The 16,346-nt window shown below is 41.6% G+C and overlaps 1 protein-coding gene across 9 annotated transcripts; it reads left to right on the top strand.

Moving 5' to 3' along the window:
* Positions 1 to 10,119: 10,119 nt before the first annotated feature.
* On the top strand, positions 10,120 to 14,632 carry LOC120651681 (quinone oxidoreductase-like). Of its 9 annotated transcripts, none has more exons than XM_039929256.1 (7): positions 10,120 to 10,306; positions 10,469 to 10,634; positions 12,193 to 12,239; positions 12,357 to 12,495; positions 13,154 to 13,380; positions 13,538 to 13,795; positions 14,051 to 14,568. In XM_039929256.1, exons 3-7 carry the CDS (start codon positions 12,195 to 12,197, stop codon positions 14,372 to 14,374), a joined length of 993 nt encoding a protein of 330 aa, XP_039785190.1. In that variant the 5' UTR covers positions 10,120 to 10,306; positions 10,469 to 10,634; positions 12,193 to 12,194; the 3' UTR covers positions 14,375 to 14,568. The 9 variants fall into 9 exon arrangements, with proteins under 9 accessions (XP_039785190.1, XP_039785188.1, XP_039785186.1 ...); XM_039929254.1 differs by having other exon boundaries at positions 12,175 to 12,239; XM_039929252.1 differs by having other exon boundaries at positions 12,138 to 12,239.
* The last annotated feature ends 1,714 nt before the right edge of the window (positions 14,633 to 16,346 follow it).

Genomic DNA, 16,346 nt, shown 5'->3' with positions numbered 1-16,346 from the left:
AAAGATGGGATAATCTGGGGGAGTAAAGTATGCCGAGAATTAAGGCTTGAAGAGAAGTGGAACTGTATGTTTACTCCTATAATTCAAGCCCAAGAATTGCTTCAACATATGTTTTGGCATTGTATGAATGACATAAATTGAGGTGTCTCTTTCATCGAGGTGGCAAGAAGCCATAAAAGGTGTCATGAGACCTAGAAGTTTCAAACTTGTTTTGAAACATAGAATAAGTTTCTAACGGAGCCAAGACAGTAGACTATAATGGGTCTACAAGATTAAATGTGACTCCAGAGGGAATATGGAAAGTCGCTAAGAAAGACTTGTGGGCAAAAGATTTATACAAAGAAAAGGATATAATATAATGAGATTTTTTATACAGTCTCATGAAAGGATTCTTTTAGAATCATAATGCAATTGGTGGCATACTGCTTTTAGAATTGCATCAGATGGATGTTGGAGCAATTTCTTCCAACGGATATTTGTACAAGAAAGTATATACATGACATAACCAAATGGTTTTTGTTGTGGAAAGAAAAGAACATCGGAATACCATCTACTAAAATCAGAGCACATAATAGTGGTGTCTAAAGTTTTATAAGAACAAAGAAAGTTTTGGGTTTTAAGTAAAGCTCAAGATGACAAATTACAAATATACAAAGGTTAAAGATGGGAAATTTCTTCTCCCGCAAAGTTCAAAGAAGGTTATTATGACCTCTAGTTTTGATAAGAATAATCTCGGTGAAGAGTCATTCGCTCTAGGAAAGGAAATTCACTGGGATAAAAGAAAAAGGGTATCAGGATTATTGCAGAGAGCATACTTAGAAAAGAGTTCTAAAGATATATAGTATGCATGCGAGTAAGCCTACGCCTGTCCTATTGTCAAGGGTAATAGTTTTGGAATTTTTTTTTGGATTCCAGGAACCGTTATATGATCGATCAAAAGAAAAAGGTTCTATGTGCTTCAGCTATTGGAAGAAAAATTAGTGCTTAAAAGAATTTACCCTGACATAGCGCAAGTATCCGGGACATTGTGGCAGAAGTCCAGTACAGCAATAGATCACTGGAATGGAGTTATAGAATATTTTTGTAATTTTGCAAAGTATTGTCAGCCTCATGCTAAGTAAGAAAGGAACATTTACTCTCAAAAGGTTGTGACTAAAAAAAATTAAGTTTTGGCGAGATGTTTAGTGAAGCCCACAGTAGTAGCTAACACTCGCGCTTGGAGTTTTATTGTGGAAAAGCTCCAAAGAAAAATAGTTGTGATATCATGGGTTTTGTATACCCAAAGTTTAGTATAATATGAGGCGACAGGACAGGCAAAATAGTTGAGAAAACCTTTACCCGAAATTGATAATAGTAGACAACAGCAATATACCATTTGAATGTTTTCACTCATATGGCAACATGTCAAGTGTGCTACCAAACACTTTGACGGTGAGTTATATGTTGCAAAGGAGAAAATCCAGAATCATATGAAAGTATTGAGCATCAAAGTATCAAGCAAGTGCTTGCATATCCTCTTACTAAAGGTCTACCGCCCAAGTCGACTTGGGTTTTACGGGAGGCCAATGATTTCTGGATTACTAAAGGGCCCAAAGAAAGATTAAGGTCTTATTTCAATACAGAAAGGTGCATTGTGGCTGTTAATCTGACGGTAACCGATAACTGTCATGACGAGGCACGCCCTATGTACTAATCTGCAATGAAACAAGGACCAAGAGCAAAGCGAGTAAAGAGAAAGTAAAGAGTTAAGTCTAAGTTGAATAGTTTAAAGTACAAAGGTGAGATCAAGGGGGAGAATGTTAGATTGATCTCCACCGGGCCAGTCCAACGACTGGGCCAAACCTTGGCTCGCGTCCTGATCGGGGACGCCTAGCCCAAGATGAGGCTGGTGTCCCCCCGTTGTGCAGCCCTATAAAGTGGAGGTGGGGATTAGAGGTTCGTCGTCGCCACTGTTCCCACCGTCCTAACCCTAATCCGATCTAGAGAGGAGGCACTGCGGCGGCGGGAAACCCACTGACACCACCATCTAGACACCACCGAGGGTCTCCGCCATGCCACTACTGTCCTCGTCGCCGGCGCCCTCAACGACAGTGACACAGAGGTAACAGAGGAGCAAGGTCATTCCCCTAAAGAAAAGTCATTTCATCCACTCGATCTACTCCTAGGCGATCCAATAGGTCTAACATGGAGGCGTAGTGCAGGTTCCCTATCATGCTTGCCGTGGTGATCTTTGGCATCCAAGGTGGTGAGACTGGCCATGGTGAATGTGATCGACATCGTCCCTGCCCCACAAACATGAAATACATGCAACAACCTTGATGATAGATCACTGGACAAGAAGAACGTGAAGTCCAGAAAAAAACCAAAAAGACACATAGGTAATGCTTCACTCACTGAGAGCAAAGTAAGCATGCATCCAATTATTCAAAGGAGTTGTTGCTTGCTAGGTACTAGACGAGAGAGGTCGTCATCACACGAGGGAGCATTTGATGGCGCTATGGACGCTCATCGATGTACCTAGCCATATTTCGTCATATGAAAAGCCTCAACACTAGTAATAACCTCCTCGACTTTTTATGTAGCTTCTATATATTTCAGTCTCTCTTTTATTTTGGAGACACCCAAACTAGCCGCATATATTGTAACACTTTTGTCAGCTCCATATTTCCTTAGCTTTTAGTTTGGGCATGTTTGAGTTTGGTATGTGTATTAATAAACCCATAGTTTTCTTTTTCACATAGATGAATTATTTATTTGCATAAAAACTATTATCCATGATTGTGTATACTGTTTTTTCCATATTGGAAACTCATTTGGTTATATAAATTGATTTACATTGTATACTAAATTGTTCGCTAAGTGGACATATTTTGTTCCTATGTACGAATGATTTGTTTGCCACGTGAATGCACTTGTTCTTCATACAAGAATGATTTGTTCACGTGTGGAGATTTATTTGTTCACTATGCAGATTTATTTGTTCATGTATAGAGTTATTTATTTGTATGTTTGGATCTATTTGTTCGCTATGCAAATTTATTTGTATGTCTCGTAAACTAAATTGTTCACCTATATAAATAATTTATTCACGATGTTGGTATATTTTGTTCGCCAGATAGAATAATTTTTCAAAGGCAGATACATGTAGCTATTTATTTAACTGTATAAGCATCATTTCCGTGTTCATAGTCGAGAAATAGTTAGAGAAGAGCCAAATATTATATAATTAGATCACTGAAACTCATCACATTTTCCTCCACCTAGGGGCCTACTCGTATGCTAGGCCTTGTCCGACGGCCAACGATATCGCTAGCTTGTGCTGAGATGGCAGAGCGAGAAACATTAAATATTACTGCACCAACGACTATATTGAGGCTCTGCTTAGTGCTCACCCCGTAAACAAAAAAACCGTAAATGCAAAAAAGTGCAAAAAATTTTTGCTAATTTGAAGTACTAAATGAAGTCTATTTACAAAATTTTTTGCATGGTTGGGCTGTAAATCGCGAGACGAATCTAATGAGCCTACTTAATCCATGATTTGCAACAGTGATGCTACAGTAACCATCCGCTAATTATTGATTAATCATGGATTAATTAACATCATTAGATTCGTCTCGCGATTTACAACCCATTTGTGCAAAAAGTTTTACAAATAGACTTCATTTAGTACTTCAAATTACCTAGATTCCTTTACAAATTTTTTTTGGGTTTACACCCATCGGATCTAAACAGCGCCTTAATCGATAGCTTATGACACACTACTCGAGGGACGTGAGAGCTAATGCAAGAATCTAGGGGGAAGGAAACTTCTTTTCTACTTTATTTTATTGTTTATCAATTTTATGCTTCCCGCGATATCGTCACCCTCGTTGGAGGCGGCCTTATTGCTGGACCAGAGTAGCTCTACCCACTTTTCTTGTCATACTAGGCCATTTCAACTCTCTCTAGATCCACAGGCATATACTAAACACTTCCACTCTCTCCAGATCCATAGGCATACTGGGCCACTTCCACTCTCTCCAAATCCGAGGGGCGCTTTTTTTATTTTTTTATTTTTTATTTCTGTTTTTTACAAAAAAAATATATTTTCGAGTTGGAAAATAACAAAAATATACCCCGGCCGCCCTGCTGCCGGGCGGCCGGGACCTAGCCGCCCGGCTGCCGGGCGGCAGGGGCTAAACTGCAAAAAAAAAAAGAGGAAACAAAATTGCGGCCCGGCTGGGGGCGGCCGGCCCCCACCCCTATATAAGGGTGTTGGCTGCTCCTCCCCCTCATTTGCCTTGCTAAAAATCTAGAAAAAAGAAAAGAGAGGGAGGGAGGGAGAGGAGGGGTGAGGAAGAGACAAAGTGGCGAAGTCCTGTCGGATTTTAAAGCCGGCGACTTTAGGTAACTAAAATTTTCCACATTTTATAAATAGATTATGTTGTAATTATTTTGTTGAAACAGTAGATTACCAATCAGTTCAATTATTATTAGGAGTGATTAGTGGTACATTTAGGTGCATTTACTTATAGTGATTAGCGTTGATACAGTACATTAAGTGTTAGATTTAGTATTAGAAAATACTAGAAAATTGTTAGAGAAGTATTAGAAAATGCAAGATAATATTAGAAAATTGTAGAAAATGTTAGAAAATTGTAAAAAATTGTAGAAAATTATAGAAAATTGTAGAGAATGTTAGAAAATTTTAGAGAATGTTAGAAAATTATAAAATATTACAGAAACTATTTTGTTGAAACTGTAGATTAGCAATCATTTTAATTATTATTAGGACTGATTAGTGGTACATTTAGGTGTAGTTAATTGTAGTGATTAGCGTTGATATAGTACATTAGCAATCTAATTAATTAATCTTAGAAATTGCAAGATAATATTAGAAAATTTCTAAAATGTTACAAAATATTAGAAATTATTATTAATGCTTAGAAAATCTTATAAATTATTTAGGAAATATAAGGAAATATTAGAAATATTTAGATGTGTGTGATTGTATTGCATTGTTTTGATCTTACGTGGTAGGTATGGCCGGGGTTACTCCTGCGTTGCTGGACCCAACAATAGACTCGGGTCACCGGTCCTTCCTTGCGAAGGTTCAGCACCAAGAACTAAACGTGCTACGTCCACGTCCACCTGCAAAGTTGGTTGCTGTAAACCCACGATGGGTGCACAGGTGATATGTCGTATATTTTCTGTTTTTATCCGTTATACATTTCGTTATATAATGTATTAACATTTGAGCACTATATGATGCAGGCTGAGCGAGGCAGGTCTTCTCACAGTGGCTCGTCTTGCTGAGAGTGCTTTGGTGAAGCTAGACAGGTCTCTACTTTCAGCTCTCGTTGACAGATGGAGACCTGAGACACACACGTTCCACCTCCCTTGTGGGGAGATGGCACCGACCCTGCAAGACGTTGTGATGCTGCTTGGTCTTCCTATCACCGGAGACGATGTCGGGCCCCGTGTGGTACCTTCTACGTGGCTGGAGGATCTTGAGGAACGTTTTGCAGGTGTTGCCACCACGATTGATCCTGAAGATTTCAATGAACACCCACAGTCGAAAGGCCCTTCCAAGTCATGGCTCCTACAGTTTCAGGTACAATTTCGTACAAAACGATGTATTTTATGGCTTTGAAATAACTCATGTGTTTCTTATTCTCAATGTTCGTACTTCATTGCAGCCGGATCTGTTGGCAGCCGATGCTGATGACTACAGCGTGACTAGATCACTCGAGGCGTACCTGCTGTGGTTATTTGGGTACATCCTGTTCAACAACTCACACGGGCACTATGTGGATAGGGTGCTTCTGCCATACGCACAGGAGATCGCCGATGCAGATGAGGATGCCATACCCTTATATAGTTGGGGTTCAGCGGCTCTTGCATGCACATATCGTGGACTCTGCAAGGCATCACGGCAGAATAATAGGAATGTTGTCCTAACGGGGTGCCCAATTCTGCTACAGCTTTGGTCTTACGAGAGGATTGCGATCGGTCGTCCCATGATTGACAAGTCACCGTACACACCGGATATGTACGGTGACATGGAGGACGACAGACCCACCATGCGGACTCTCTGGTACTCTCGACAGGTATGGGACACGATAAAAATTTATATTCTATGCGTACTATGGTCATACATTGTTCCCTCAATACCTTTCTTATGGACACATAATTTTTATTTTTGCAGAAAACATGGGAACATCTACAGACCCGACGGTTTTATCCTGAGTTTGTTGCCGAATTTGATCGATTGACCCCAGAAGACATTGTGTGGGAGCATTACAGTCCTTCGGCTATAGCCGCACGTGCTACGCTTGGGATATCTTCGATGTGCACACAGGACCAGGTTCTATGGATGACTACTGCAGCTTTGGTGTATGACGTTGCAGTTGAGGCCCACTGCCCGGATAGAGTCATGAGGCAGTTCGGTCGATGCCAGTCTTTCCCTGTGTCTTCAGCGTTGGATCGTGTTCAGCGCCATGATCATAGGTAACAAAAATGTATGAGCACCTATGTACTAATAACGTGAAACTAATTTCTATTTAACATGCAGTTTATCAAGGGCTGGGCATCCTTTCTCGACAATATGGGTCACTAGATTACAACCATGGGTGGCTGCGTGGGATGATGCAGACGAGCAGTTGGCTGAGGATACTGGTCCACACACTGAGCCTTCGTTTCGGGCGTATCTGACCTGGTACGAACCGAAGACTCGTTGCCGTTTGACGTATGTTGACATGCATCCACAGCCGCATGTTGCGACTTCTCAGGATCGATATGCACGACACATGGATGAGGCATTAGCTGGGGCGGTGAGTAAATGTTGATGGCATTTTTGATCTTTTAATATTTGTATACTAAGTTTTTTTGGTTGCAGTTCGAGGCATGTAGGCTGCTTGAATTAGATTGCTCACTGAATATAATGAGGATTCATGGCGGGTCTACGATGAGCGTGCCGGCACAACTCGAGGCCTGGACCACTCAACGTGATAGAGCCCGAGGTATGCTTCAGGCCTTTGGTACGCGGACGGAGTATGAGGATTCCTACGGATCGTCGCAAGCGTCGACGTCGGTTCCTTGTGGTTCCGCATGGCAGCAGCCTCCCTTATACCACCGACAGGCAGAAGGTATGGTGTGATATTTACCGATCCGTATGTTTATATGCATTATTTAAATACGACTCCACACAGGGTATGGGTACCCCGGTTCTCAGCCCTATGGAGGGCCAGGTGCCTCGCAAGGGGCTCCATTTCATGGAACCCAGTTTACCTCTATGCCACATGTTGGAGGGACTTTAGGTAAATATGTGGTGCATAATTTTATTTGCTTATATTATATGGTCGAAGACTCATACGTTATTATTTATACTCAGGATCACAACAGTTCACTGGAGCGGGGCCGTCTTCGTATCACCCTATGCCGTCACCAGGAGGATATGAAGGAGCTTCTTCCTATCCACCACCACCACCTCCTCCAACACAAGGTACGTACAATAATTTGTACGGAATTGCATTCACCTTTTGAATGTTACTTAAAAAAATTTGTGATCTGTAGGGTGTTCTGAAGACAACGCCGCGGCCTCCTTGGACGAGTTTACACGGTTGTTTGCTACGCCTGCCCAGGACGATGATCCCAGCTTGCATACACCTCTGGCTCAGTTACGCCGTCCTGCCAGAAATATGGGGCCACCGGAACGTCATAGCTACCCTACAGATCACGTACACGCACAACGTAAGAGAGGTCGGAATGGTAGGGGTCGTTAGTTGTTTGCACTTGTTTCTCCGGCGGCATTGTGGAATGTTTCGACTGTTCGGATTATGATTGTTTATGATTGTGGTAGTTTACTTGTCATTTGTTTCTATAGATATTATTGATGTGAACTTGTTATGTTTGGGGGTTCCATAATGCTCGTGAAATAAGGGAATCTCTTGCGAATTTTTTCGGTGATTTAATGAAGGACAAGTTAGTTGCGGGAGGAGTTAGCGGCCGAGATCCCGCCGACGATGATGACGACTACCGCATACAGAGTAAACTTCGTGACAGGCTCGTATAGCTCAAAATAGGGACCATAGTGTATCTATCTGCGAGTACGAGATCACGGGTTTCGCATATGTTGCATTGTTTGCCCAGACAAATGTGACAAAAGTCGACAGCCCAATAGTAGTGCCCTTTCACCATTTCGAAAAGATGTGACAACACGACAACCACACCAGCTCACATTCAAAACAGTCTCTCGGGCGAGGACGACGGAACTGTCATTCTACAGCGAGGGTAACATTACGAGGAATTGAGCGAGGGTAACAAAGACGACGAAGATGATGATATCAGCAATGTTGCCGCTTCACAGGATGAACCATGCACTATTCCTTACTGCAACTGCCCTTGTCACAAGAAGAAGGGCCCTGCCCCTCCGGCACCACCGCCTGCACCACCTGCAATGGGTGGATACTGCGGAGAAGGCTCAACGCAGTTTGCTACGTGGGGGTACGGCTACTAGGACTATCTATTGCTAGTCACATGCTGCATCGTTGTGTTTGTTGTGTTTTCTAAATTACCTAAGGCATGTTAGCTTAGTTCAGAATCTATTTACCGTAGTTGCAACGGGTTCTGCCATGCCACTGCATGTTTGATGTGTGTTTTATTAACGTTGTATTATGATGTAATTCCTATGGTTTATATTGTGTAATGCAGTTTTTAGTTCTTAATTCTTACCGTTATATTTTATGTGTGGTTCACAGTATTCTAATCCCCTGAAAATGTCCGAAAATATTAAATGCAAGTTCGAAGATTCTTTTTTTTTTAGACAAGTTCGAAGATTCACTAGATTGCTTGTGCGTGCGTGACACCTCGGCGCCGTGATCTGTGGCGTCAAGACGTGTTATCTCGGCGCCACATATTACAACGCCCACCCCTAGAGTCTATTTCTGCAAAAAGTTACAAAAAGAGCACATATGCAATTATTTCGCGAAAAGGGCTAAATTGCAAAAAAATTCCGGCCGCCGGCTGCCCGGCGGCCGGTTTCCAGGGACCTAGCCGCAATTTTGTTTCCTCTTTTTTTTGCAGTTTAGCCCCTGCCGCCCGGCAGCGGGGCGGCCGGGGTATATTTCTGTTAATTTCCAACTCGAAAATATATTTGTGTAAAAAACAAAAATAAAAAATAAAAAAATAAAAAAAGCGCCGAGCTACTTCTGCTGGGAGGATGCTCCCACCTCTTGGCTCTTGCTCACGCGGGCTACTTCTCTTTCATCCTGTTGTGTTGGGTTATTCCTAGTTATTAGGTTGTTTCGGGCACATCAGGAATATATTGCTTTTGGCGATATATAACCGCGGCAAGAATACCAATAACTAAGAATACATTGCTTTCAGCGATATATATGCTACTTCATTCAGGTGAAGGGAGCACCAACGGTGAGAACCACGGCTTCATTCTTATCTTCCTTTACCCCTTAACCCCAAAGCTCCCAAATTTCTCATTCTTCAGTGCCCCACCATGAAATTGCACAATGACTGCAGCTAGCCTGATGACGCTGCCTCACCCTGTTTGATGCCGTCAATTGTCCCTGTCTCTTACTCTCTATCCTTAGCTCATCGTCATCCATTCTTGTCTCCCATAACTTCTCAGTTCGTAACATTTAATGAATTGGAGATAATTTCTAGCAAAGTTTTAAGTGAAAAATTAAATATGTTTCAGTTTTGTCCTGTTGTACTTACTCCGTTCCAAATTATAGTTTGTTCGACTTTTTTACCTCAAAAGTTTGACCACTCGTCTTATTCAAAAATTTGTGCAAGATATCATTGTTTTGTTGTGGCTTGCTTTATCCATACAAATTCTTTAAAAATGACTTAAATTTAACTATATTTGCACAAATTTTTTGAATAAGATGAGTGGTCAAATTTAGAGTTGAAAAAATCAAACAGCCTACAGTTTAGAACGGAGGGAGTATTATCGAATAAATTGTGTTTATTTGTGGATCTCCAAACGTTTGTGCGGGTAACCCTACTACCAATCTGCCATGAGTCATGTGTGTGTGAGAGAAAGAGGGGTTTAATTTGCAAAATGTAGGTCCACAAATACAGTAGGAGGTTTTTTATAAATTGCACTATATGGAGGGGGTTTCCCACAATATGTGTGTCGCGATTGGACGCCACAGCTACTCCGGTCGCCGGCTTCGGCGGATGCAGCGGCGAGAGGCGCGAGGACGCCGGCGGGACGGACGCCTCAAAGGTCTCCGCTGCCACTGAGTCCCGTTTGCCTCAGTAGGCCTTCTACTCAAGCATCCGAGGCGGAGAGCAGGGCGACGATCTGGTCAGCCCTCATCCCCTTTCCATCGATTCCATCGATTTGTCAAGCATCCAACTGTTGAATCATGGAATGGGTAATGTACTTTCCTGCTGCGCTGACATTTCACCTCGGCTATCTACTATCTCGTCTCCTCGCGGCATATCCACCACCTCGAATCCTCGATAGAGACGGATGCTGAGAGCCGCTCAGTTTCAGAGCACACTGGCCCGGTGACCCGGTCTCTGGGTGTTTCCTGGTGGAGTTTTAGCGTGTGCTGTCCAAGTTACATTGTAAGAACTGGTCTGAAGAGGATGCCCTGATCAGAAGCATGCATCCATTGGTGATAACTTGGGTATGGGCACAAACCATCTAACGTTGTATCCCCCATGTTGGTTGAATGCTTGAGTTACAAATTGATGGCTATTTGGACAGTCAGATGGTAACTATTTAGGTTTTTTCTACAGCAAAACCATGCAATTACTGTGTATGCTGCTCAAAAATTGGATTTACACCTTGTTTCACCACTTCGGTTGTGAAACAAACTATATCAATCACAAAGTGACAGTGTGATAGGCTAATATTTGAATTGGCTAATTTTTTGTCATCCATGTCAGTTCGGAACACCAATTGTGACCCACTGTTTCTTAGGTGTGTACGATGCGCATGCCTGCAAGCGACCTTGACATCAGATAATCCTGATGGTTCTTAGTCGGAAAGATGGTTATATGGCATATAGTAATGCTTGCTTTCTTGTGTTAACATTTTAGCTACTATCGTAGTAATTTCAGACAACTTCTCAATTGTTTTACACATAAGCAAGAGCACAGATGACTTTCAGTCCAATGCTTACCTTCATAAGTTTAAGTATTTTTAATTACAAGTGTATTTGAATATATGACTATCATTTCAGCATCTTGCTTTCTCAGGGCATAAAACTCTAGTTAACATATGTCACTTGAGAAAGGTGGTTTCTTTGAAATCATTATCGTGCCATTGTTTTCCGGAAAAAGTCTATATCACCCCCTAACCTATGGGGGGTGGAATACATAACCCCCCAACCTATGAAACGGTCTATATCACCCCTGAACTTTTCGAAACCGATCAAATTACCCCCTAAAGCAGTTTTAAAAAATTATAGTAAATCACAGAAAAATCATAAAATAAAAAAATCAATTCTGTTGGACTCCAAATGAGTAGATCTACACTGTGAACATATAATATGATATGCTTTAATACATTTTTTTACAGCTATGAAGAAAAGCATATATCTAAAGCTACAGCAAAAAAATATACTAAAGCATATCATATTATATGTTCCATGTGTAGATCTACTCATTTGGAGTCTAACACAATTGAATTTTCCATTTTATGATTTTTCTGTGATTTATTATAATTTTTCAAAACTGCTTTAGGGGGTAAATTGACCGGTTTTGGAAAGTTCAGGGGGTGATATAGACCGTTTTATAGTTTGGGGGATTATGTAGTCCACCCCCTATAGGTGAGGGGGTGATGTAGACTTTTTCCTTGTTTTCCTGCATTGAACAGTAGCCAGTCGTATAAGTGCTGGAATATTGTGCTGAGCAATTCTGCCACTCATTGTCATCATCTTACAAAATTACTGGGCTGAAGCTGTACCAAGAAGAATTTAAATCAGATTCATGCAAATTGTATCAGAAGGAAGTTCCGTACCATAAAATAAGTTATTCGTATAGTAGTTTCATGAAACAATAAAAGTGGTATACATTACACAATATGCCAGATTCTTATTATTGGCATGCCTATCCTTTTCCTGAGTATTGGAGTGTTTACCAACTTATCACATGGAATTACACTGATACAAAATCACCGCACCAAGTCTCGGAGTTCTGTTCAAGCACATGAGACTGTGTTAGCTCTGTGAGTGTCTCCAGGGATGTGGGTCAAGGCAATAAAAGTCCACGAGCTCGGTGGTCCAGAAGTAAGTGTTCTGCTAAAAGACGCACCATTTTGTTCCTGTCTCCTGCCATTCTCATCCCAGATCCTTGTGTAATTGAATATTTGAGATTTAAAAGTTTTTCTCTTGGTGAACTAATAGGTACTTAGTTGGGAAGACGTTGAGATTGGGGATCCCAAAGAAGGAGAAATCCGGATCAAGAACAAGGCCATCGGAGTCAACTATGTCGATATATATTACCGTACCGGATTACATCGAGCTCCTCTTCCATTTATTCCTGGTAGAGATTTTACTATTAGCTTGTCACTAATTTAGTGGATCCATACAAAAGTCAGATCGGTGCGGTTGGATGTTTTCAGCTCTTTTTTACAGGGCAGTAGGGCACACATGTCATTCAATTCAAAGTTTATTTCTTTCTTTTTTTAAAAAAAAGTGATATACAGAACACATGCTGCTTCACATGCCTAGTACATGTGTTATTGATCAGCATAAGATTAGAGTATGATCACAATGAGGAAGGTGTTTTTGATAGGCACAGTGCAATATAATATTCCGTAACAAAAATCACAATATAAAAGGTTATGTACGTCTGCATATCTCATCATTTTTTCTACAGAAATTAATTTCACGATACCTTTTTTATTCATTCTTTAAGATGGCACCTGACCTGAGTTAGTAGTAAAACTTCTCTTACTCTTCACTAACTGGGATTATCTTTTATCACAGAATGATCCCAGTTAAACCCCTGTAGTTCCTATCTAGGATTTCTCACTTCACAGGTGCCAATTACCAGTTGCAGATTAACTCAGGCCTAGTAAGATAAATATTTATGCTCCTTGAGTTGTTTGAAGTACCTGCATACGGTAACTTGTGACTGACCAACTAATATTCCTGATCAGTATGCTTACCTTCTTGAAACATGGACACTGTTCATCCAGGCAAGGAAGCAGTTGGTGTTGTGTCTGCCGTGGGTCCTGATGTTACTAGTTTCAAAGTCGGTGATGTTGTCGGCTATGCTGATAATCCAATGGGTTCTTATGCTGAAGAACAAATCATCCCGGCAAGTGTGGCCATTCCTATACCCCCTGCAATAGACTACAAAACCGCAGCATCTGTTTTACTGAAGGGAATGACTGCATATGTCCTTGTGCGACAAGCCTTTAAGGTTAATTGCCTTTTTCTTTCATAGAAGTCTTAACTCTCTTGTATTATGCTATGCAGAAATATAGACATCTAAAAAAATTCTATTTTGCTACAAGCTTTCTGAAAAGGGAAAAAAAAGAATGCAGCTTAGAGAGATCCATTTTGCTCATTTTTTGCAGGTCCAGAGAGGCCACACTGTTCTAGTCCATGCTGCTGCTGGTGGAGTCGGCTCTCTCCTCTGCCAGTGGGCAAATGCCCTTGGCACCACTGTCATTGGCACTGTTTCAACTGAAGAGAAGGTCGGCCAAGCAACCCAAAATGGATGCCGGCATGTGATAGTGTACACGAAGGAGGACTTTGTTACCCGGGTTGCTGAGATAACGTCAGGCGAAGGTGTTCATGTTGTCTACGATGCCGTCGGGAAGGACACATTCCAGGTGCAGAGTAGACCCTCTTGTAGTGTTTCCCTTTTGCCGTTCTTGATGGAGCCTTGCTATGGAATCTCAATTGAACAATGAACTATCAACTTTGTTTTACATGAAGCGGACTAGCGGAGTTGTTTGTTGCATTTTTGCTGATGCTAAAAGCAATTAATGCTCCCTTTGGAACACAAGATTTCAGTTCCTGCAGGAAATGAGTTGTTTCTTATGAAATCCTCAGGTACTAATCAGGCTCCGCACTTTGTTGAGCAGGGATCATTGGCGTGCTTGATGTCGCGTGGCTGCATGATCTCCTACGGCCAGTCTTCGGGTAGCAGGCCAGACCCTGTCTGGTTGAGCGATCTCGCGCCAAAATCGTTGATCCTGGGCAGACCAGGACTGATGCACTACACCACCAACCACGACGAATTGCTGCAGGCTGCCAGTGAAGTCTTTGCCAGCATCATGGCCGGAGTGCTGCAGGTGCACCCCAACCACGTGTACCTGCTGTCGGAGGCTGCCCGCGCGCACAAGGATCTCGAGGCCCGTAGAACATCCGGCTCCATCGTGCTGATACCTGACAGCCAAAGGTTGTAGGAGAATGCAAGTGTTAGCCGTGACCTCTGGTTCTGCATTGCCATATTCGGAGTTTTGTGCATGATAATGTTGCTCTGGTATGCACTCTGCTAAACAGTTTATGTTGACAATTGTCAGGTACTGTGAGATTTTTTTAAAAAAAATATCAGATTGTCTTGGTGGATGAATCCGTCCATCAATCATGTGAAACAGTATATGCTGTCTGTCTATATTGTGAGGTGCTGTGAGACTTCATAAAATTCTATCAGATTTTCTTGGCGAATGAATCCATCATGTGATGCTACCACTCTTGTTAGCCTGACCTTTGACATGTTTTGATAAATTACTGTTGGATCCGGATGGTTTCTAGATGTAAACTGAAACGAGAGGTGGTGATGAAACATGAAAGAGTCAAAGGGACACAAGAAAACTGATTCCAGCATATTTTCAGAAGCTATCACTGTCTACAATACAGAAAGCACGAAAACTCGAGGACGGAGAGATGAAAACACAGAATCATTTTGGCACAGCACACAAAGATGAACAGAACGAGACTGCAAAAAGAGGAGCACATTTCTGCCTAACATTCGCAAGTTTTCACGCAACACGCTACACGGACGTCGAATCGTCGACAACCTCGGCCGCGGCATGGCCTTCCTCTGCTGCGGCCAGGAGCGCCGCTCCAGATGCACAGATAACGCCCAGCGCCGCGACTGCTTCAGTACAGAGTTTCAGACTTGCACACGGGGACAGTGGCATGCTTTCCCAGTTCAAATAGTGAAGCGACCTGGCGCCAAAATCGATGCACCAGACCAGGATCCTTACCCAAACAACGACATGCATATACAATTAGAAACTAGTAGAATGATATCTAGTTCCAGTATTTTATTTTCAGAAGCTATCATTGTCATTCAGAAGTCAGAGAAGTGTGAGGTAGGATACTCTACGGACAGGAAATTAAATGTAAGACTACAGAACTGAGAGAAAATTACATAGCTCAAAATGGTATCATGTACGTTCTTAGAGCAGGCAGACAACTAAACAGCTAGGTTCTAGTATTGCAGATCGACCTTGACTGTTGTTAGCTCTATTGTACCATGTTCCCTCTTTTGGCAGTTGTAGCAGGCTGGATGCATATTATCTTGTGCATATGATAAAAAGTGAATAACCCATATTATCATCTACTCCCTCAGTCCCAAAATAAGTGTTGTTTTAGAAAATTTCAGACACTACTCATCCTAAGAAATGACTTTGTTACTGCGATTGAAAATCGTGTTATTTATTTGGTTTTCTGGACCCTCAATGAATGCATATGCATTGGAACTAGAAAAGTAACATCTACTAAGGTCAGTCTTAGTGGGAGTGTCATCGACACAGTTATCAAGACTGAAATTTGAGAATTGTGTCAGTGGAGTGTCATGGTGATGACACTCCTCTCACATTTCATGATACTCCTCTCTCCTCATACTATTGGTACATATTAGCAAATTTAATGTCCATGATACTCCTATAACACTCCCACTGAAATTGACCTAAGTATTTGATTGGCTCTATACATTTTCCTATACAATGTTTTCTTGGTATTTGTATTGTTTTAATTAGATGGATCTCATTACAAGCTAAAACAACACTCTTTGTGGGACAAAATTTGAATGCTAAAACAACATTAATTTTGGGAGGGAGGGAGTAGTTAGCAATTTGTAAGTGAGATGCCTTTGGTTGCAAGATTATACTGACATTTCTGGGTTCAGCTGTTGATTGATGATATACTTTGGCTGCATGCATATCTTGCCTCGTGTTCATTGCGGTTTAGGTGCATCATGTCATGTGCATCGGCCATCTATCGAGCCTGACTTGTACATGGGAAATAAAAAAATATTAATAATATGTTGTCGTGCTACATAAGTTAACTGGCTTCTCTTTCTTTTTCTTGGTAATATATTTTTTCTGATATAATTGTGAGAGATCATGTATTTTTCTTTTTGCTACATCT

The sequence above is a fragment of the Panicum virgatum genome, chromosome 9K (assembly GCF_016808335.1).
Source record: "Panicum virgatum strain AP13 chromosome 9K, P.virgatum_v5, whole genome shotgun sequence".
Taxonomy (NCBI): domain Eukaryota; kingdom Viridiplantae; phylum Streptophyta; class Magnoliopsida; order Poales; family Poaceae; genus Panicum; species Panicum virgatum.
This window is presented reverse-complemented; position numbering and strand designations above follow the sequence as displayed.